The 23,994-nt window shown below is 33.3% G+C and overlaps 3 protein-coding genes and 1 pseudogene across 3 annotated transcripts; 3 read left to right on the top strand and 1 right to left on the bottom strand.

Annotated features, from left to right (window-relative positions):
• Nucleotides 1-2,288: 2,288 nt before the first annotated feature.
• On the top strand, nucleotides 2,289-3,127 carry LOC127152174 (chemokine XC receptor 1-like; annotated as a pseudogene).
• Nucleotides 3,128-4,193: 1,066 nt separating this feature from the next.
• Nucleotides 4,194-5,049, top strand: LOC127152175 (uracil nucleotide/cysteinyl leukotriene receptor-like). The gene is made up of 2 exons (XM_051092675.1): nucleotides 4,194-4,879; nucleotides 4,965-5,049. The coding sequence occupies exons 1-2, from the start codon at nucleotides 4,194-4,196 to the stop codon at nucleotides 5,047-5,049; spliced, it is 771 nt and encodes a 256-aa protein (XP_050948632.1).
• Nucleotides 5,050-9,487: 4,438 nt separating this feature from the next.
• On the top strand, nucleotides 9,488-10,327 carry LOC127152176 (2-oxoglutarate receptor 1-like). Its single transcript, XM_051092676.1, has one exon. The coding sequence runs from the start codon at nucleotides 9,488-9,490 to the stop codon at nucleotides 10,325-10,327; it is 840 nt and encodes a 279-aa protein (XP_050948633.1).
• Nucleotides 10,328-11,388: 1,061 nt separating this feature from the next.
• LOC127152177 (hydroxycarboxylic acid receptor 2-like) lies at nucleotides 11,389-12,231 on the bottom strand. Its single transcript, XM_051092677.1, has one exon. The coding sequence runs from the start codon at nucleotides 12,229-12,231 to the stop codon at nucleotides 11,389-11,391; it is 843 nt and encodes a 280-aa protein (XP_050948634.1).
• Nucleotides 12,232-23,994: the final 11,763 nt, after the last annotated feature.

Here is a 23,994-nt window from a genome sequence, read left to right on the forward strand (position 1 = left end):
ATCACTCTTTGCTCCTGTGTTTTGTGCTTACATATGAGTCAGATACATACAAGGTTCTTATCAGTGCACTTCTTGCTGGCCCTCTTCATCCAGTTGTTTTGTCTTGTGGCTGTTCTCAGAGCTCTGAAGCAGTCAGGACCAGGAGAGAGAGGCATAGAGAGAGAAGATGAAAACCACATGAAGAGAAAAGCGTTTATAATTATTCTAATAAATACTGTGACCACGACTGTTATATATGTTCCATTTACTATCGTGGGATTAATTAGCATTCTAATGAACCTGTATATTAATGCAATTTGGGTCACTGGTTTGATTTGCTATGTTCTGGCTGGTTTTGTTCAACCTGTTCTTTATCTGCATTGTGCTGGGAAACTCTCCTGCCTTTGAACCATATACATGCAATGATGGCATTTTAATAAATTAATAATGAATAAACACTAATTTAAATATCAACTGATTAATAATTTAAAACTGTATTTTCTATTTTAACATTTTACTATAGTTAACTTTTATTATTAAATGTGAAAGTTGTGATTTCTAATGATTTTCAGAATGTGAATGGATTTTACAGGCGTAGGCTACAAACATGTACGAATCATTTGAGCTTCTTATTAGAAAACGTGTCATTGCTCATCTTTTTGATTCATTTTCTCCTTTTAAAATAATCATGCTGCCATCAAAGGACAATTATTTTTTATGTTTTGTATAAAAATGTACCTTGGTGAACAATTTCAAACCCAGACAGTCTTGAACCTTTAAAACCTTTAATAGTTGTACTTTAAATATTTGCATAACTATGTGACGTCTTGCAGATATATTAGTATTACAGCTGTGAAGTTAGTCCAGAAAACATAGCACAGAGATGCATACATCCAGAGCGACTGGACATTCACTCTTCAGGTGAATGTAATTACCTTTATTGTTTTTACAATTAATAAGAAGAAATTGATTTGGTTTTTAGAAAAACTTCATTGCGTGAATAGAAACTGAACCTTTTTTTTTTGGAAAGAGGGAATCAGCTAATTAGAAAAACAATAAAACCAGATATCACTGAATTTATAAAACTATATTTTGAAGTTAACATTACTTTCTTTCCATTGGTTTAATTGGCTTTAGTTAAGTATGTAGTTTGCCCTCACTGCATTTTTTTTTAAACTGTGAATAACTCTTGCTTCAACATTTTCACAACTCATTTCATTGGGCTTGTGGAAATTGTGAACATTTGTGTGCACACCTTTAGTTTCATGTTGGTCTTGTATACACTCCTAGAGCATTTTATCTCAAAGGAGCAAGTCTCTTGTCTCCTGTAAGACCTGCTATTGTTATACATTATGAATGAATGGACAAAAAAATCACCTGAGTTTCCTTGTAGCTAATTTTTCCACTCTAAATGAAGATGTGTGCCTGATGCAACTGTATTTCTGATTGTTGTACACGGGTTTGGTCTTGTTATTTTGAATGTGTTTAACAGATGAATTTGTGTTTGCATCTTTTGTCATTTGTGGTTTGTTTTTCCAATAAAAGCTTCATCAGTGGCCCAATGTCACATTTTAATGAGAGTTACAGCAGAGATTATTACATCAAACTTGACATCCTGTCATAATACATATATAATTATTTAAATATCATGTGATGAATGAGTGGCACCTGTTGACTGGTGCCAGATGTAAAAAACTGAATATTTACTAATTTTATCTGTGCACATCATACTACAAAAATGGTAAATGAAGTTACACAGTTTTTCTGCATGAATGTAAATTATATTTTACAAGTTAACATTTTATAGGGAACTTCATTTTTGGTCAAACATTAAATCTTTTAAGTACATACTTTAAATATTTGCATGTCAAAATTTTTTTTTATGCAATGAGTAACAGATAAAGCTGTGAGCATTACTGTGAGTGCTTTAAAGTCAGTCTACAAAACAGCAGATTCAGAGAGACTGGACATTCAGGCAATTCAGTTAATAAACTCCTTTTGTGTGTGTGTATGTGTAAATGTATTGTTTTTACTCTCAAAAAGCTATTTTGTTTAATTTAGCATTTAAGATACAGACTTTCAATTAAAATTTTACTGAATTCATAGAACCATATTTTAAGTCATTTTATAGTATGCTATTTGTTTATTTGAGAACTTTTTTGAGATTTATTTGTAGAATATTTCTGGAGTTGTGCTCTGTTTATTCAGTCTGAATGACCTCATTCATTTATACTTCTCTCTTTCCATAATTAGTTTCAATTTATATGTGTTTCGTGAGCTCCTGAACTGAAAAGACAAACACAGAGGAGATGAACTTCACCACCCCTGAAACATCTTCAAACTCCACAACTCATACTCTTGAGCTAATAGACATTCTGGAAATCTGTGTGTACAGCATTAATTTCATGGTTGGTATTCCAACACACTCCTATGTTATATGGCTCATCATCACAGGAGCAGCAAATGTCGTGGCATCAGAGTTCATCAACCTCAATCTGTCTGTCTGTGAGATTGGTAACTGTCTCAATTGTTTGTTTTATGCTTTAAAAAATTTTTTATTTCAAGTATCACAGTATTATCAAATTTTTTACTAGGACTAGCCTTCACTGCCAGCCCTCTTTTTAAGTGTCTGATCTGTGTTGAGCGTTACCTGGCAGTGGTTCATCCTGTAACCTTTCTAAAGTACAAACCTCTCAGATATAAAGTGATCTGCTGCACTGTGGTTTGGATAATCACTCTTGGATCCAGTTTGTGCAGCATGTTTACTTTGATCTTAAATATAGATTATGTATATACATGGTTCCTCTCACTGCAGTTCCTTCTCCTCTTCTCCATCCAGTTGTTTTGTCTTGTGGCTGTTCTCAGAGCTCTGAAGCAGACAGGACCAGGAGAAAGAATGAGAGAAAGAAATAAGGAAAACTACATAAAGAGAAGAGCGATTTATCTCATTCTTATAACTTCTGTTTGCATGTTTATCGTACATGTTTCATATATGATCACAGGATTCATTACTGTTCTAAACCAGCATATTCAAACACTTTGGTTTCTTGGTTTGGTTTGTTATGTGCTGGACAGTTTTGTTCAGCCTGTTCTTTATCTGCACCGCACTGGAAAACTCTCCTGCCTCTGTTCTACAACCTGCTTGTGATAGTTTACTAAATTTAGTGCCTTCTAAACACTAATTTAAATATCAATTGATTAATAATTTAACACTGTATTTTCTATTTTAACATTTTACATATAGTTAACTTTTATTATTATATGGGAAAGTTGTGAGTTCAGGTTTTTAGAATGTGATTCATTGCTTCTTTCCACTGTTTCTGTATGAACAATTCAAGCTGTCTATGTGCCCCTTATCATTTTGGCCATTTTGTGGTATTTATTCGTGTGGCTTTTGTAAGGTTTTTTTTTTTTTAATTAAGTGTGTTTAGCAGATTGTTCATGATTGATATGCATCAACGGCCGAGTGCCACCTTGCATAAAATTTGACATCCAATCATAACAAAGATGTGTGTAATATTTTTCTCTTTCATTTTGACATGCTTTGTCATAAAATTTCCATATCATATGTTAAATGAGTGGCACCTGTGCTGGCCAGCATCAGAATAAAGAGTGTTTGCAGAGACTGAACATTCACTTTTCCATTGGTAATATCTGCTTTACAGATATAGTTGACCACTGATTTTTTTAACCTTGCAAATTTTGCTATGAACATTTTCAGATCTGTTGTTTTATGTGACGTGTGGACATTAAGTCATGGACATGCTGTATATTCTTGTGGCAGCTGTAAATTCAGCAAAATGCAGCAAAGAGATTTATATCCATCCAGAGAGACTCAACATTCATTCTTCAGGTGCTAAACTCTTTTGATTCAATTTATTGGTGTTAAGAAAGACTGGGCTGTTTTTGTTTCATTGAACAGAAGTAACAATTTAAATAAATTTGCTCATGGGATATATGGTATAAAATTAAATTTTGCCTATGAATGTAGGCTATAAAAGGAAATATTACTGAATTTATGAAGCCATGCTTTAAAATCATTGAATAATGGTGTGCTTTGGCTATTTGATTGCAAATAGGAAATTTTGTAAACTGTATGTATTAAAAGGTATTTCTTTGACTTAGTTTGAATTACCTCATTTACACTTCTCTCTTCCTGTAAATCACAGCTGCGAAAATATTTGTGAGCTGTTGAGAAGGTAAACACAGACAAGATGAATAACTCTACAGTGAACTTCACCTCATCTGAAACATCAAACTCCTCAACTCATTTCACTGGCCTTGTAGACAGTCTACAAATTTGTTTGTTTAGCATTAATCTGCTGTTTGGACTTCCTACACATTCTTATATTATATGGCTCATCGTCACAGGAACTGGAAGTGGAGTTGCATCAGAGTTTTTCATCCTCAATCTCTCTGTTTGTGAGATTGGTAACTCTCTGAATAGTTTGTTTTATATTGTGTCAATTTGCTTGTCAAGTATCACAGCATTACCACTGTTTTTACTAGGACTAGTTTTCACTGGTCGTCCTCTGTTTCAGTGTCTGATCTGTGTTGAGCGTTACCTGGCAGTGGTTCATCCTGTAACCTTTCTGAAGTACAAACCTCTCAGATATAGAGTGATTTGCTGCTCTGCAGCCTGGATAATCACTCTTTCGTCCTGTTTCTTTTGCTTATATATGAGTCAAACATTATTAGTCTTATCAGTGGAATTCTTGCTAATCCTTTTCATCCAGTTGTTTTTTCTTGTGGCTGTTCTCAGAGCTCTGAAGCAGTCAGGACCAGGAGAGAGAAGGAGAGAGAGAGAGGATGAAAACCACATGAAGAGAAGAGCGTTTTTAATTATTCTCATAAATACTGCAACCACGACTATCATATATGTCCCATTTACTATTTTAGGGTTAGTTACTCTTCTAACAAACCAGTATATTTATGCAATTTGGATGACAGGCTTGATTTGCCATTTACTGGCTGGTTTTGTGCAGCCTGTTCTTTATCTGCACCGAGCTGGAAAGCTTTCCTGCCTTTGAGCCTTACAAATGCAATGGTGATATAAACAAATATCTCTAATGTGACATGGCTACCTTTTTAAATGATTTCTGTGCCATATTCATATAGTCTCAGCAAGATTACATCCCTTTAAAATGGTAAATTGAATGAAAAGTGTCATTATTTGTTTAATATTCATCATTTAACTTGTATTTTGTTTGCTGTTTGATAACTACAGCTAAGCATGACAATTGTTATATGCATTTTATAACTGCAACATTTTCTTAGTATCAATATGTATGTTTTTTTAAGCATCCACAAACTTCACAAGTTTTTTATTTGGGCCACTGAACATTCTGCAGATTTTTAGTCTTGTGTTTGACCTTCCTATGCATATTATAATAGGAATATGCATATTCCTGTTATATTGCTCATCATCGCATGAACAGCAAGTGGAATTGCATGAGTTCTTCATCCTCATCTCTGTTGTCTGAATTGTGATGATTTTCTGTGTAAATGATTTAGGCTATATGTGCCACATTAACAAGTCTGTTTAATTACCATTTAAGTACCATTTTGTAGCATTTATGCTACTTGTGGATTTTGCAGTGAAAAGTAGCTCAGAACATGTCCATTCTTTATGTAGAGATGTCCACCACCACAAACTATCTTATAGTTGTGCACTGAATTGCTCTATTCATTTACACACAGGTTAAGTTTATGCAATAAAACCCTTCATCAATGGCCTATTGTCACATTGCTTAAAATTTACATCCTCACAGAGTCATATAGTATTTTTTCCTCTTTCATTTTGACATTCTTGATCATAAAATTTTCATATCTTGTGTTGAATGAGTGGCACCTTTGACCGGTGTCAGAATAAAGATATATGAAGATATATGAAGTTCAGATGCAAAAGCCTCTAAGTACATCTGACGTTTTTCTTTAAAATTAGCATTTCTTTCAGGCTACTATGTATAGGTTTCTATGTAAGTACTGGCACTTCTGAATGGGTTGAGGCTGGAAAGTGCTTAATGAACATATAATACACTGTAAAAAAAACAATTTGTTTGAGTCAACTTAAAATAATTTGCATATTTGCATAATATTTTAAGTTTAGTCAACTCAAAAACAGTTTATTCAACTTGAAATGTTAAATTATACTAAGTGACAACTTAGATATTTGAGTTGAATCAACTTAAAATTTTAAAGCAGCTGGGTTACTTACCCATCTGTTAAGTTTAGCAAACACAAATATCTGAGTTGTTACTTAGTACAGCTTAACATTTTAAGTTGACCAAACTTATTTTAGTTGACTGAACTTAAAATTTTAAGGCAGCAGGGTGACAAATTATTTTAAGCTGACTCAACAATTTTTTTTTTTTTTTTTTTTTTTTTTTTTTTTAGTGTATGTGTGGAGAGCATTCACTCCGTATCATCTCATTTTTGACCAATCTGGCTTTTAGAGGCTTTTGCATTGAAACTCTTCATATATAGAGAGAAAAAATGTCTTTCCTGAAGATACCCAACCGCCTTTTTCTGTTACATAAAATATTTTCATATCTGGTGTTTTATGTGATGTGTAGCAAATTAAGTCATGCACATATATTCTTGCAACAGCTTAGATGTCAGTCCACAAAACACAGCACAGAGATTTACACACATCCAGAAAGACATTCACTCTTCTGGTGGTAAAACTCCTTTTATATTTAATTTCTTGTTTTCAATCTCAACAATATGCAACAGTGTCACTATGTTTATCTGACCAAGGGTTTTGTGGGAAGTGCAATCTTAATAATATTTAGCTATTAAGTTAAAAAAGAGTGAGCTTGTTTTATTGAACATAATCTAAATAAATTTGCTCATGGGAAATATAATATACAATTTGATTTTGTACATGAATATAGGCTATAAAAAGAAACGTTACTGAATAAAAAAAATGAAATCCTTTAATAATGATGTGCTTTGGCTATTTGATTGCAGTTGGGAAATTTTAGAATGGACCATATCAAAATGCATTTATTCAACATATTACTGTTGTGTTGATTGACTCTCAGTGAGTGTATTTACACTTCTCTCTTCTTGTAAGTCACAGCCGCTGTATACTTGTGTGAGCTTTTGAGCTGAGATGATGAACACTGAGGAGATGGATAACTCTACAGTGAACTTCACCACACCTGAAACATCTACAAACTCCACAACTCAATCCACTAGCCTTCTGGAAAGTCTGAACGCTTGTATGTTCAGCATCAATCTGCTGTTTGGTCTTCCCACACACTTCTATGTTATATGGCTCATCGTCACAGGAACTGGAAGTGGAGTTGCATCAGAGTTCTTCATCCTCAATCTCTCTGTTTGTGAGATTGGTAACTGTCTGAATAGTTTGTTTTATATTGTGGCAATTTCCTTGTCAAGTATCAAAGCATTACCAATGTTTTTACTAGGACTAACCTTCACTGGTCGTCCTCTGTTTCAGTGTCTGATCTGTGTTGAGCGTTACCTGGCAATAGTTCATCCTGTAACCTTTCTGAAGTACAAACCTCTCAGATATAGAGTGATCTGCTGCACTGTGGCCTGGATAATCAGTCTTGGGTCCTGTTTTTTTGTATTTATATACAAGTAAAATACAATCTTAATGGTGGAATTCCTCCTCTTCCTCTCCATCCAGTTGTTTTGTCTTGTAACTGTTCTCAGAACCCTGAAGCAGTCAGGACCAGGAGAGAAAAGGAAAGAGAGAGAGGATGAAAACCTCATGAAGAGAAGGATCACTGGTTAGATTTGTTATGTACTGGCTGGTTTCATGCAGCCTGTTCTGTATCTGCATCGTGCTGGGAAAGTTTCCTGCTTTTGAACCTTTTACAAGGTTATATCTTAATAATTCATCTATAATATACAAATGTACTTATTTTGTATATTTCTTATCTTGATTCCTCTGTCAGTATGTGTAAACATACCTCTTAGTGGTAAAGGTGGCTCTGTTAGTACTACTCTCTCTCATTCACTAAACATTACATTTGTACATGTCTGCATGGAATGATAATCTATTCACAGACTCTAAAATGGATGTGTAAATGTGTACAAATCATTTGAGCATGTTATTCGTAAACATTGCGCTGATTTACTGAGCACACTTTATAGCCTATTTTTCTGAATTGTTGTTTTGTATTGTATTGTATGAAGGCATGCATTTATAATGTTATTGTCCATTAAATATTACGATTTTTTAAAGTAAAATTATATTTTATATAAATAATATTGGCGTACTTGGCATTAAGACAGTGTCTCTGTGTTAGTGATAGGGATGTTTTAAAGACTTCAGTGTCACAATGTTTTAACCAGAGAGAATTTTTGGACACCTTTTGACAAAGATGTCACTTTTCTCAGCAAACATGGCAAACTGAATTATTTTAACGAATTTATGACTTGACCAAACAGGCGTAGATAATCAGCTCTCTTTCTCTCATAATATCTTACTTGCTTAAAATAATACTTCTAATACATTAACTGAAACAGCCTAGGATGACAATTATTAAACCCGTGTTATTATTAATTTAACAATGCTTACACGCATTGCCGTGATATCCTAATTACCTGATGACATAAACAACTACAGAACCCTTCTTTTTGTTCAAATTCACTGTTCTTTATGGAAATATAAATAATGAGTGGCACTTATTATAGCCAGCTTTGGAATGGTTGTTTAGAAAGACTGGATATTTACTGTTTAAGTGATATTTGTTCTTCTTTAAATATCTGATTTACTCTTTTGATGTCAGAAACTTTTAACTTGGTTTATTTGTTTGAAGTGTCACAAGTTTTAAAAAGTATATTTTCAAATAGAAGAAAAATGAGTATGTGTTTGTCAATGTGTACTTAGATTATGTTGTTTTTAACTCCTTTTCATTATTACTTTAAATATTTGCATTTATGGTGTTTTATGTGACGAGTAACAGATGTCATGTTATATATTTTCTGTGACAGCTGTGAAGTCAGTCTGCAAAGCACAGCACAGAGATGTATATACATCCAGCGAGACTGGACATTTACTCTTCAGGTGACAATTTTTATTATTTCTTAATATTTTGTTGTTTTTCACCTAATGCAATAAAATTCATAGCTTTTATCTGATAATGTCCGAGGGTTTTGGGTCAAGTTCAGTGCTATGCTGTAAAATAAACATTTTGGTTTCACTAAAAGGAAAAATAAATTTAGAAATACATGATTGCTGAAATAAATTTAGCTGAAACACACACAGATGCAAACATACACCTTTTTTTTTTTTTTTTTTTTTTTTTTTTTTTTTTTTTTATGGACGTAAGCTATTATGCAAAGTCAAAAAACAAAAAACAAATAGAACCATAATTTGCAGTAGTTTACTGTTTTGCTTATTTTTTATTTTTTTAAAACATTTTTTTTGGATTTGGGCTAGTTTATTTACACTTCTCTCTCTCCATAGATCACACTTTTGATTTTGCATATGTTTGTGAGCTGCTGAACTAAGAAGACAAACAAAGAGGAGATGAATAACTCTACAGTGAACTTCACCACACCTGAAACATCTACAAACTTCACAACTCAATCCATTGGGCTAATGGACCGTGTTGAAATCTGTGTGTACGGCATCAGTTTGCTGTTTGGTTTTCCTATGCACACTTATGTTATATGGCTCATTGTGACAGGAACAGGAGTTGCATCAGAGTTCCTCAACCTTAATCTGTCTGTTTGCGAGTTTATTAATTGTCTGAATAGTTTGGTCTCTATACTATCAATTTGCTTTTCAAATCACACAATGCTACCACTGGTTTTACAAGGACTTGTCTTCACTGGTTGTTCACTGTTTCAGTCTCTGATCTGCGTTGAGCGTTACCTGGCAGTGGTTCATCCTGTAACCTTTCTGAAGTACAAACCTCTCAGATATAGAGTGATCTGCTGCTCTGCAGCCTGGATAATCACTCTTGGCTCCTGTTTGTCCTGCATATTCATTATAGCATCACTAAAAATGCTTGCATATATATGGTTCTTCTCAACACAGTTCCTCCTCTTTCTCTCCATCCAGTGGTTTTGTCTTGTGGCTGTTCTTAGAGCTCTGAAGCAGACAGGACCAGGAGAGAGAATGAGAGAGAGAAATAAGAAAGACCACATGAAGAGAAGAGCGTTTCATATCATTCTAATAACTACTGTGAGCATGACTGTTATGCATGTCCCATTTACCGTCACAGGATTTTTGACCTTTCAGACACAACAGAATGGTCATGCACTTTGGAACATAGGTTTATCATTTTATGTATTAGCTAGTTTTGTTCAGCCTGTTCTTTATCTGCATCGGACTGGAAAACTCTCCTGCCTCTGTACCTCATAAGATTTGCATTTTACATTGTATTTACTTTTATATATGACCCTGGACCACAAAACCAGTCTTAAGTATAGTACAGGTATATTTGTAATATATAGTACAGGTATATTTGTAATTCTGCAATAGCCAAAAATACATTGTATGGGTCAAAATTATCAATTTTTCTTTTATGCCAAAAATCAGGATATTAATAAAGATCATGTTCCATGAAGATATTTTGTAAATTTCCTACCATGAATATATCGAAACATTTTGATTAGTCATATGCATCGCTAAGAATTTCATTTGGACAACTTTAACGGCAGTTTTCTTAATATTTAGATTTTTTTCCACCCTCAGATTCCAGATTTTCAAATAGCTGTATCTTAGCCAAATATTGTCATATCCTAACAAACCATCCATCAATGGAAAGCTAATTTAAGCTAATATTGATACTTAAGACTGGTGTTGTGGTCCATAGTCACATATATGTATTTATTATTATCTATGCATTTTATTTATGTATTTATTATTTTAGTGTGGTTTAAATAAAATTCATTTGAGAGTTGCTATTTTTGGACTTCAAGCCTTATTTTACCTCAGTTTTGTTTTTAATGCTGATGTTTTCCATTTATGGCAAGAAGCCTTACACAAGGTGGAAATACACAAGGAAAAAATATGCATATTTTTTGTCCACTGGACATTTGACTTTTATTTGCATAATTTCTTAGGCTTGAGACATTTTAATTTATAGGCCTGTGCAGGTGTGCAGACTATGTGTAAAAATATTTGACATTAATCACTGTGTCAATGATATTTTTATTGGGTTAAAAAACAAACAATCAGACAGCAGACTAGTATCAACAAACAAATGTGATGGCATATTTCATTAATGTAAGTTATTACATGTAATCAAATCATTGTATACATTCCAGATAATTAACTCAAATGATTCATAAGCGTTTGTACATAAAATGAGTTTTAGATACATCAGTTTGTGTCAGCAGTCAATAGCCCACATTATGCAATATATATATAATAATCACATATTCATATAATTGATTAAAATAACACCATTGTAGGTTTTATTAGACACAAAGGCAGGAGAGTTTTCTAGTGCGTTGCAGATAAAGAACAGGTTGCACAAAACCAGCCGCTACATAACAAACCACACCAGTGACCCAAAGAAAATTAAAATACTGGTTTGTTAGAATGGTAATTAATCCTGCGATAATAAATGGCACATCTATGATAGTCATGCTCACAGTAGATATGAGAATGAGGTGAAACGCTCTTTTCTTCATGTGGTTTTCTTCCACTCTGTCTCCCCTTCTTTCTCCTGGTCCTGACTGCTTCAGAGTTCTAAGAACAGCCACAAGACAAAACAACTGGATGGAGAGGACAAGCAGGAACTGCAGCGAGAAGACTGGTGCATTTATTTGACTGTGCTTTATAAAGTCAATAAATAAGCAGAAGAAACAGGAGCCAAGACAAATCATCCAAGACAAAATTGAACAAATTACTCTGTATCTGAGAGATTTGTACTTCAGAAAGGTTACAGGATGAACCACTGCCAGGTAACGCTCAACACAGATCAGACACTGAAACAGAGGACGTCCAGTGAAGACTAGTCCTTGTAAAAACAGTAGTAAATTTGAGATACTTGGAAAGCAAAGTGACACGATATAAAGAAAACAATTCAGACAGGTGCCAATCTCACAAACAGAGAGATTGAGGTTGAAGAACTCTGATGCAACTCCACTTCCTGTTCCTGAGATGATGAGCCATATGACATAGGCATGTGTAGGAAAACCAAACAGCACATTGATGCTAAACACACAAATTTTCACAATTTCCCATAACCAGAAAGAATCAGTTATAGAGTCTTTAGATGTTTCAGATGTGGTGAAGTTCACTGCAGAGTTGTTCATCTCCTCTGTGTTTGTCTTCAGCAACTGTGATTTAGACCTGCTTGAAAAGAGAAATAAATGAACCAGGGAGTCATTTTTATGCATTCATTTTGTAGCTAACAATCAAGTCCCAATTTATATTCACAAAATAAGGTTTTATAACTTTCCAAAACACCCGCTTTTTAAGATGCACTTGCAAAATTGTGTGATCCTTGACACGATCGCAGCAGCACAAAATTGATTATGTGCTTACTTGATCTAATATTTGATGTTTTTAAAAATCTTGAAGATTTAAGTAGCAAATTAGAATAGCTAAAATTAATTAAAGGTGTCTTAATGATTTTCAGTTTTGTTTTGGATAATTAAAACAGCAGCTTTTAAATGATAAAAGAATATGTAAAAGTATGTTATTTGGGGTAAAAGTCGCCCCTGCTGTTGGGGCTAAAAGACAATAATTAACATGATAATTAATAGAAGGCTGACTTTTCCATTTGTTGACATGACATTGTTTGATTCAGATGGTAAATATCATATATTATGTTGGGAGTACATCTAGAGATTATCACCATGTTTAGAATGAAACCATCATATTTAAAAACATGCTATTAACCATATCATATAATAAAATATAATTTGTTGTTACTACTATAAATCTATATTCAATTATTATGGGATCTCCTTCAATGCTTTCAGAATATTTACAGTTTAAAATGATTTTGTTTTATATTAACATTGTTTAATTACAGTATATTTATCGAACAAAAAACAATTATTTTATGTATCAAAGTAAGAAGAAAATAGTAAAAACTTTGCTAAAGTGATTGTTTTGAACAAGTATTATTGTACATTATTTACCCCATGCTGGTGAGCCTTTTACCCCATGTGTTGGGTAAAAGGCCCCCCTTGCCACCTCATACATTTATGAGATTTTTAAACAACATAAACAACTTGTATGATTTATTTTCACACAAAATCTGTTGCTCCATAATTGTTAAATACAAATATATGATTGACAAAATGAGATACCGACCTGAGATTCAATTTTTCTTATAATATTTCAGCATGCAAGTTGTGTGTTTTCTATCAGCTGTTTAGAATCAGAAACAAATTCACTAATTATTCACTGTTTTGAAAATGGTTTGCGATTCGTTTGATTCATTCAGACAGTTCACTCACCCAGAACTGTTTGCAGCAGCTTCTCTCGCAATAGTAACCTGACAGAAAACAAAATTGTTGTTTAGGATGAGGTGGTTCTTAACCTACAGTTCATTGCAGGAAACAAAATGCTTGAATGACTTTTATATTTTCTTAAATACAAAGCATCTTTATTGCGCGTGCAGCTTGTGAAGGACTGTACACGATTTATATCTAAAGCAGCAGCCTATTTAAAAGGAGTACCAAAATATTAATTATATCTGTTAAATAATACAAACAAACAAAAATAAGCTCAATCTTTTTTACCTCAGTAATTTAACAAACACACTTGCCCCCTAACCAGATAAATAGAAATTAAATTTAAAAGAGAAGATTGTCACCTGAAGAATGAATATCCAGTCTCTTTGAATGTATAGAAATCTCTGTGCTGTGTTTTTATACACTGACTTCACAGCTGAAATATCAATATGTGTGCTTAACTTCATCTATTACATGTTACATAAAATACCAGATATAAAAAACATTTTAGGTAAAAAATGAGGTTTATGTATTTTCCAAAAGGAGATAGATCTTGTAAAGTGACAGATATGGAAAATGTTCATTAAAAATATAACATTACTGATGCTGTCACTGGTTACTGCATCGTTTTGACGCAACAGAACATTGATGCATATTGGGTTCCTGGTCTGATTTTTTATGTATTGGCTGGTTTTGTTCAACCTGTTTTTTATCTGCATCGGGCTGAAAAGCTCTAATGTCTCTGTTCATCATAAAACCTGCAATTGTACAAAGTCCTATTATTTATTCTTATCTTCCTATTTGATAACTTTTGCCATTACTTTCAATTTCAAATGAAATGTCTTTCTTTTTTATATTAGTGTTTAGGCCAGAACATGTTAATGTGTTTATGCAATGTGCTGTGTATTAATTTCTCATTAATTTACCAAGAAACATACTTGTATATGCATACATACAGATTAAATTGGAAGTGTGTGAACAATATAAAGGAATTGCACTGTCTCAAAACCCTGAAGCCACATGCAAATTTTTGGGCTGGTCCAATGAAAGATCTAATAACTATTAAAAAAAAAATAATAATAAATCAAAGTGTGTCAGTGTAATCTTTGGCACACTAAACATTTACATAACAGGTGTTCAAAATGTTCCACCTATGAAAGTCTTTTAACCTGTCAAAATCAGATATTACCATGTTGATATGCTGGAAAGACACTATTATCTGACATAGACACTTTCCCTATGAATATATAGGTTTAAATGTATAAAATTAGCATTGAAGACAATTCTATTATGCATGTTTAATATGCTTACTGCTTAATGCATGTTTTCTGTGGTTATATCATTTTAATTGTATCATGTGTTATTTTATGTATTATTTTTGCACAAGTAAGGCCTTTTTCAAGATTTCAGTTCCCACAAATACACCTGCCCTGATTCTTGGTCAACAATTACAATATTACGATTTTAGTCTGTTGATTATAAGACATAAAGTGATTCTAAAAACGTATGGTATTTCTTGCAAGTATTGTATTTTTTCTGTACCAGTGTTCACACAGATTACATTATCTGTCATTTGAACGCTTTTTACTTTTAATATTTGCATATGCTGTTTTACGTGACGTCTAGTATATTTCATACACATATATATACTTGTGGCAGCTGTAAAGTCGGTCTACAAAACACAGCACAGAGATTTATAAACATCCAGAGAGACTGGACATTCACTCATTAGGTGATTATATTTTAATTCAGTTCTTGTTTTTAACTCAAAATTTTGATTACAAACAAGGTTATGAATGTAAACCACCACAGTGTTTGAATTAATTGATTCAAGTCATGGCTCTGTTATTTGGATTTAAATTGGATTATACTGGAATTATATTGCACATTTAAATGTAAATATTTAAAACTCTTTCCATAGAAATATTATATATTTTCGAAAGCTGCTGAACTGAGAAGACAAACACAATGGAGATGAATAACTCTACAGTGAACTTCACTACACCTGAAGCATCTACAAACTACACAACTCAATTCTTTGCATCAACAAAAAGTCTGGATATCTTTTTGTACAGCATCAGCTTTCTGTTTGGTGTTCCTACACACTCCTGTATTATTTGGCTCATTGTCACAGGATCAGGAAGTGGAGTTGCATCAGAGTTCTTCACCCTCAATCTCTCTGTTTGTGAGATTGTTGGCTCTCTGAATAGTTTGATATGTGTACTGTCAGTTCATTTTTCAAGTCTTGGGACATTATCTGATTTTCTGAAAGGACTAGGCATCACTGGTCGTCCTCTGTTTCAGTGTCTGATGTGTGTTGAGCGTTACCTGGCAGTGGTTCATCCTGTAACCACAGCACAGAGATTTATAAACATCCAGAGAGACTGGACATTCACTCATTAGGTGATTATATTTTAATTCAGTTCTTGTTTTTAACTCAAAATTTTGATTACAAACAAGGTTATGAATGTAAACCACCACAGTGTTTGAATTAATTGATTCAAGTCATGGCTCTGTTATTTGGATTTAAATTGGATTATACTGGAATTATATTGCACATTTAAATGTAAATATTTAAAACTCTTTCCATAGAAATATTATATTTTTTCGAAAGCTGCTGAACTGAGAAGACAAACACAATGGAGATGAATAACTCTACAGTGAACTTCACTACACCTGAAGCATCTACAAACTACACAACTCAATTCTTTGCATCAACAAAAAGTCTGGATATCTTTTTGTACAGCATCAGCTTTCTGTTTGGTGTTCCTACACACTCCTGTATTATTTGGCTCATTGTCACAGGATCAGGAAGTGGAGTTGCATCAGAGTTCTTCACCCTCAATCTCTCTGTTTGTGAGATTGTTGGCTCTCTGAATAGTTTGATATGTGTACTGTCAGTTCATTTTTCAAGTCTTGGGACATTATCTGATTTTCTGAAAGGACTAGGCATCATTATTCTTGGCTCCAGTTTAGGCTGCATGTTTACTGCAGGTTTGTTTTATATTTATACATGGTTCTACTCGCTGCAGTTTCTCCTCTTCTTCTTCATTCAGATGTTTTTCCTTGTGGCTGTTCTCAGAGCTCTGAAGCAGTCAGGACCAGGAGAAAGAGGGAGAGAGGAAAACCCCGTGAAGAGAAAAGCATTTTGTCTCATTCTAATAACTACTGTGAGCATGACTATTACATATGTGCCATTTATTATGACAGGGTTGTTTTATATTCTGACAAAATATTATAATGAGGAACTTTTTTGTGTTGGATTACTTTGTTTTATTTTGGCAGGTTTTTTTCAGCCTGTCCTTTATCTAAACCGGGTTGGAAAAATATCTTGTCTTTGCTTTCAATAAAACATTAAGGCCTGGTTTCACAGACAGGGCTTAGAATAAGCCATTATTAGCTCATAGTTCAGTTAGGACATATAAATAATTTTTATAAACATGCCTTAGAAAAAAATCATTAGGCTACTGGTGTGTATCTTGAGACAAAACAAAGGCAATGATATATTTTAAGATCAATTAGTGCAAGTTTCTTTCATTTGAAACAGACTGAGACTAGGCTTAAGACTTAAAACCGGGGGTTAGTTGTGTAGCCATTACCACTCTCTCATGGACTTCATTCCCCACAGTCCTTTGCACACTTCAGCACTCATTATTTTTTCACCTGTGTCTCGTTAACCCTGTTTGCTCACCCTATATAAACCTGGTTCATTCACTCATTCATCGCTATAGACTGAAATACGTGGCATGATTTTTGCCCTGATGTATCAGTATCAAAGGAAGGAATGAATAAATCAATAATTTAAGGAGTAAATGAATAAGTTAATAAATATAATAAATTTGAATTACGATTCAGCTGAATAGCGGTTGAACTTCATATACATTTGTAATGACAGAACTTAGCATGTTTAATGTAACAAGTACTGAATAAGTTATATTTATAAAATTTCTGTACAAATTGGATTACAATAGTATATTAATAATATCATTACTATAACTTATTTAATTATTTAAAGGGAAAAAATATATAAACTACCCTTTCCTAATTTATCTCTACTTTATATTATTATTTTTTTATTATTTTAATTTTATTTATTTATTTATTTTCTCTATATAGGCTGTGGAAAAATTATGTTTATTCATATATTTATCTTTGCTTTTGAAGTAATCCTTTTTGTGGTTGGTGTTACTGTAACATATTACTGTCATTTGTCAATTTCTCAAAAAGGAAATTGTGTAATGTATGGTGGTCATAGACCATCATTGTTTAGCTTCAGACTAATTCCTTGCAGATAGCAAATATGCTTGATATTTTGAGCCGATTTTAGAACACATTGTTTTAATTTGTCACATCGAAACAAGGCGTTTGTTTCTGCATGAGTTTGTTGTGATTGGAACAACGTGAAAGTCTGGTAGTTTGTGATTCCCAGTTGTTTAGCGTATGATAGACAGCTTTTTTTTTTCTCTGCAAATATTACAAAGTTAGTATGATGTGTTTTAAAATCTGTTTTGTTTGTGTAGTATATTCCATCCTTAAGTCTTGCATATGTCTGTATTGGATTTCTAATCCCTGCATCTTGGTTCTCCCGTGTCTTGGTTCTGGTTTTGATTGTCTGCCTGTTATTCAGCATTTCTCTGTTAGCCCTGAACTCAATCTTGGTTTGATTATGTTTGTGTGTGTGACCTTTGACCATTTTTGGACTATGTTTGTGAATTACACTTTTAATAAATACTGTGTTTGAATCCTCATCCTTGTTTACTTTAAAAATTTGCATATGTTGTATGTGATGTGTAGGTGAAATCATGAAACCATGCACATACAGTATGCTCTTGTAACAGCTGTGTCTGACAAACACAGCACAGAGATTTATATACATCTAGACAGACTGGACATTCACACTTCAGGTGACAAATTCCTTTTTTTTTCTGTATGATTGTAGACTGTAAAAATAGATTCTTATTTTGAATTCTTAATAGAATCCTAATATACAGTATGTGTTCTGGTTATTTGTACTGGGAGGTGTTGAAAATGTAACTTCAAATCTTACTTTATTTTTTTAACTTGTTTTGACCTTGTATTCACTCAGACAACTTGTGCAATAAGTCAGTACAATCTTTTAAAGATTGTAGCTTTGAAACGACATGCAAAGTTTGGTATATGCATGGTTGGTAAATAGATTTCTGTGCTTTAATTATATTTTAATTAAAACTCTCAGACAAATCAAAGCAGATGCTGTATGTTGCTAAATGTAAACAGATGTGGGAAAAAGTGATAATTATGTCTGAACTCTTTGCTCTCTACACTTTACACTTGGGTTTGGGATCCAAATATCAAGCCACTAATGCATTTTTTAAAAGGAATGGGCATCACCTGGTCTTTCACACTGGTTTCAGTGTCTGATGTGTGTTGAGCATTACCTAGCAGTGGTTCATCCTGCAATCTTTCTGAAGTTCAACCCTCTCAGATATAGAGTGATCTGCTGCACTGTGGCCTGGATAATTATTCTTGGGTCCTGCTTGTATATACATATATATATATATATATATATATATATATGCCATTTACTATATCAGGATTGTTTTATATTCTGACTCGAGAGTATTTTATGAAACCAACTGTTGGATTATATTGTTATATTTTGGCTGGTTTTGTGCAGCCTGTTCTTTATCTGAAACGGACTGGAAAACTTTGCTTTCAGTAAAATATTATTGAAATACATAAGCATTGACCCGCTGTAACTTTACCATATACTGTTGTTGTTGTACTTAGTATTAAATATGAATTAGTTAAATCTTGTGTAGACATGTGCATTGATAAACAAATTTAAATTCAAATCAATAATTTTTGCTCCATTCAGATGTTTTGTAAGATATATGACTGTCGTTTTGAATCTTATGTTTACTTTATATATTTGAATATGTAATGTTTTATGATATGAGGCAGATTAAGTCATTAATATATACTGTGTATGCATGTGAATGTTGTGAAGTCAGTCCACAAAACTCAGCACAGATTCATACACATCCAGAGCGAATGGTCATTCACTCTTCAGGTGATAAAACAACTCTTATAAACTCTTATAAACACTAGGTTGTTTTTATTACTTTTTTGTTTGAATGTTTCTGTAAATTGTATCTAAGTTAGAGCTTATAAACCATGGCTTCTTGGAGCTTATTTCTTTATTCTAGCTAATTATAGAATCTCAATATATAAGTGTTCTGGTTATTCGTATTGGAAAGTGTTGAAAATTTAACTTAAAATCATTTTTGTTTACTTGTTTTGACTATGTATTCACTCAGACAACTTGTGCAATATGTCAGTAAATAAATCAAGCAGTAAATCTTTCAAAGATTGCAGCTTTACCTGCAAAGTTTGGTATATGTATAGTCAATGGAAGAGATTTCTGTGCTAAAAAATGTTTTGATTGTTTTTTTCCCAATAGAATTTTTTCCCAGTTTTTTTGTGAGTGATCTGAGAGGCAGTTATGAAGATGAATAACTCTACTGTGAACTTCGCCACATCTGAAGCATCTACAAACTCCACAACTGTTTCATTTGGGGCACAGAACATTCTGGATATTTTCAATCTTGTGTTTGGTCTTCCTTTGCACTCCTATGTTATATGGCTCATCGTCACAGGAAGCAGAGTTGCACAAGAGTTCTTCATCCTCAGTCTCTCTATTTGTGAGATTGGTACCTGTCTGAAGTCTTTGCTCTCTGCACTTTACACTTGGTTTTGGGAACCAATTCTCTTGTCATTAACGTATTTTTTAGTAGGACTATGCGTCACTGGTCGTCCTCTGTTTCAGTGTCTGCTCTGTGTTGAGCGTTACCTGGCAGTGGTTCATCCTGTAACCTTTCTGAAGTACAAACCTTTTAGATATAGAGTGATCTGCTGCACTATGGCCTGGATAATCACTCTTGGGTCCTGCTCGAGCCTTATCTTTATTATAGAGTTTGATTTAATTGCATATGCATGGTTCTTCTCAACACAGTTCCTCCTCTTCCTCTCCATGCAGTTGTTTTGTCTTGTAGCTGTTCTCAGAGCTCTGAAGCAGTCAGGACCAGGAGAGAGAGGGAGACAAAGAGAGGAAAACCACATGAAGAGAAGAGCGTTTTATCTTATTCTCATAACTACTGTGAACATGGTTATCACATATGCACCATTTACTATATCAGGGTTGTTTAACATTCTAACTCAAGAGTATCCTAAGGATCTTATGACTGTTGGATTATATTGTTATATTTTGGCTGGTTTTGTGCAGCCTGTTCTTTATCTGAAACTGGCTGGAAAACTTTCCTGTCTTCACTTTTAATAAAATGTTAAAGGAACTACTTAAGCATTGATCTGCTGTTACCTTTACTATACTCTTGTTGTTTTTAGTACTGAATATGTGAGTCGGGCAAATGTTGTGTAGACATGTGCATTAAAAACTAATTTAAATTTAAGTCAGTTGTTGCTCAATTAAGCTGTTTTGTAGAATATATGACTGTTATTTTGAATCTTATGTTTGCTTTATATATATTTTAGAATTATATTTATATATTTAAATTAGGGCTTAGAGACATATATCATGGAATGTAAATTTACCTTCAAATCTTTGACTTTGTTTCACACAGAATTACAGTATGTGAAGTTTGTTAGTTTAATAATGAGAAAACAATAAATAATACATAAAAACAAAAAAGATTTAATAGGACTAGTTCCTGAGATTGACCGTGTTACTCAGCCTCAGCCCTGTTTTTATATAATCTTTGCCTGTTTTTAGCCTTCAGTAAATATTGTGTTTGGCTGCTCAACCTTCTTGTCTCTGTGCAGTTCATGACACCAAATTGAGGGAGGTTTTTCAAAAAGTGGTAGTGCATGATAATTAAATTGGCCATTTGCTGTTGGAAAGATGGGCTTTTAATAAAATGTGATTGTCTGTGCAGTGCAATTTTTGCTGACAAATAAATAAGGAGATATGGGTGCAGGTAAATACACATTTCTGATTTGCATACAGTATATAACCAACAAAGCAACAATACAAAGTCTTTGTCTTTCAGTTAAATGTTGTCTAAAATGTGCCTTGCTGAACCATGTCAAATCTAAAATTACTTGGCTCCAATGTTTACTTAAAAATGACACGTTTTTGAATATTTTTGTTTACTTTAAATATTTGCATATGTTTTATGTAATGTGTAGATGAAGTCATGTACATATGTTCTTGTGACAGCTGTGAATTCATTTTGCCATACACAGCACAGAGATTTATATACATCCAGAGAGACTGGACATTCATTCTTCAGGTGACAAATTCCTGTAAAATTTCTCTAAGATTGTAGACTATAACAATACAAATACATGAAACTGTAAATTCTACATTCTAATTAATTGTCGATATGTAAGTGTTCTGGTTATTTGTATTGGAAAGTGTTGAAAATGTAACCTCAAATCTTACTTTTTTGTTTACTTGCTTTGACTTTGTATTCACTCAGACAACTTGTGTAATATGTCAGTAAATAAATCAAGCTGTACAATCTTTGAAAGACTGTAGCTTTGAAACTACATGCAAAGTTTGCTTTATGTATGGTTAGTGGAAGAGATTTCTGTGCTCTGTTTTCTTTTATTTGGCTTTCATTGTATGAACTAATAAAACTAAATTTTCAAATTTTGGGTGAACTATCCATTTAAATTAATGTATAAATAAGGATTATGATCTCCAAACTTTTTTTTTTTTTCCATAGAACCATACATTTTTCATGAGCATTTGAGCTGAGGGACAGTTAAGAAGATGAATAACTCTACAATGAACTTCACGAGCTCCACAACTTCATTTGTGCCACTGATCGTTCTGAATATTTTCAATCTTGTGTTTGGTCTCCCTATGCACTCCTATGTTATATGGCTCATCGTCACAGGAAGTGGAGTTGCATCAGAGTTCTTCATCCTCAATCTCTCTGTTTGTGAGACTGGTACCTGTCTGAACTCTTTGCTCTCTGCACTTTACAGGTTGGGGGTTTGTACAGCTCTCAGGCTAGTAGTGAATTTTTTATTAGGACTAAGCATCACTGGTCGTCCTTTGTTTCAGTGTCTGCTCTGTGTTGAGCGTTACCTGGCAGTGGTTCATCCTGTAACCTTTCTGAAGTTCAAACCTCTCAGATATAGAGTGATCTGCTGCACTGCAGGCTGGATAACCATTCTCGGGTCCAGCTTGTGCCTTATCTTTATTATAGACTTTGATTTTATTGCATATGCATGGTTCTTCTCAACACAGTTCCTCCTCTTCCTCTCCATCCAGTTGTTTTGTCTTGTAGCTGTTCTCAGAGCTCTGAAGCAGTCAGGACCAGGAGAGAGAAAGAGAGAGACAGAGGAGGAAAACCACATGAAGAGAAGAGCGTTTTATCTTATTCTCATAACTACTGTGAACATGGTTATCACATATGCACCATTTACTATATCAGGGTTGTTTAACATTCTAACTCAAGAGTATCCTCAGGATCTTATGACTATTGGATTATATTGCTATATTTTGGCTGGTTTTGTGCAGCCTGTTCTTTATCTGAAACGAGCTGGAAAACTTTCCTCTCTATGCTTTTAATTAAATATTAACCCTATGGGATCTGAGGTGATTTTGGGAGACGAGAGATGAAAGAATACTTAAGTATTTTATGAGATAAAATCTTCTCTTCATGTGGTTTTCCATATTGAGAATTGCCACTGAGATTGACTTTTAATTTATTTAATGCATAATACATAATGTTGCTTTTACTTAAAAATGTTTGATTTAGAAATGATTTGATGAATGTCAGTCACTGAAAATCATTGAATATTTAGTTTGATATATGTCTCTCTTTTTGACCATTTCATTGGTTTACAATTATATATTTGCATGTCTGATATTTTATGTGGTGCGTAGCAGATGTAGTCACGTACATATGTTCTTATGACAGCTGTGAAGTCAGACTACGAAACACAGCACAGAGATTTACATACATACAGAGAGACTCAACATTCACTCTTCAGGTGACAAACCTCTATTGTAAATTTGCTGTTTTCTGTATGAATGTAGGCTGTAAGTGTAAGCATTACATTGTTATTGTTACTATAATATCAGACATAAATTAATTTTCTCTCAAAGCATATAATGTATTCAAATGTTTCTTCAAATCATACTTTAGTTGATGTTTGGATTTGTTTCAGTTGTAATCTGAATGATGTTTATTTTAAAATGATAGAACAATTGATATAATAAACTTCAACAGCACATGCTAAAGTTTATGTAACTCGTTTTGAGAAGTCTGTGTGTGACAAAGTATCAGATTAAGCTTATGTGACCATGGACCTCAAAACCAGTCATAAGGGTCAATTTTTTCATTCGGATAGGAATACAGCTATTTGAATATCTGGAATCTGAGGGTGCAAAAAAATCAAGATATTGAGAAAATCGCCTTTAAAGTTAACCAAATGAAGTTCTTCGCAATGCATATGGCTAATCAAAAATTAAGTTTTAATATATTTAAGGTAGGAAATGTACAAAATATCTTCATGGAACATGATCTTTATTTAATATCCTAATGATTTTTGGCATAAAAGAAAAATCAATAATTTTGACCCATGTTGGCACATGCT

Source organism: Labeo rohita, chromosome 21 (assembly GCF_022985175.1).
Source record: "Labeo rohita strain BAU-BD-2019 chromosome 21, IGBB_LRoh.1.0, whole genome shotgun sequence".
Lineage (NCBI taxonomy): Eukaryota > Metazoa > Chordata > Actinopteri > Cypriniformes > Cyprinidae > Labeo > Labeo rohita.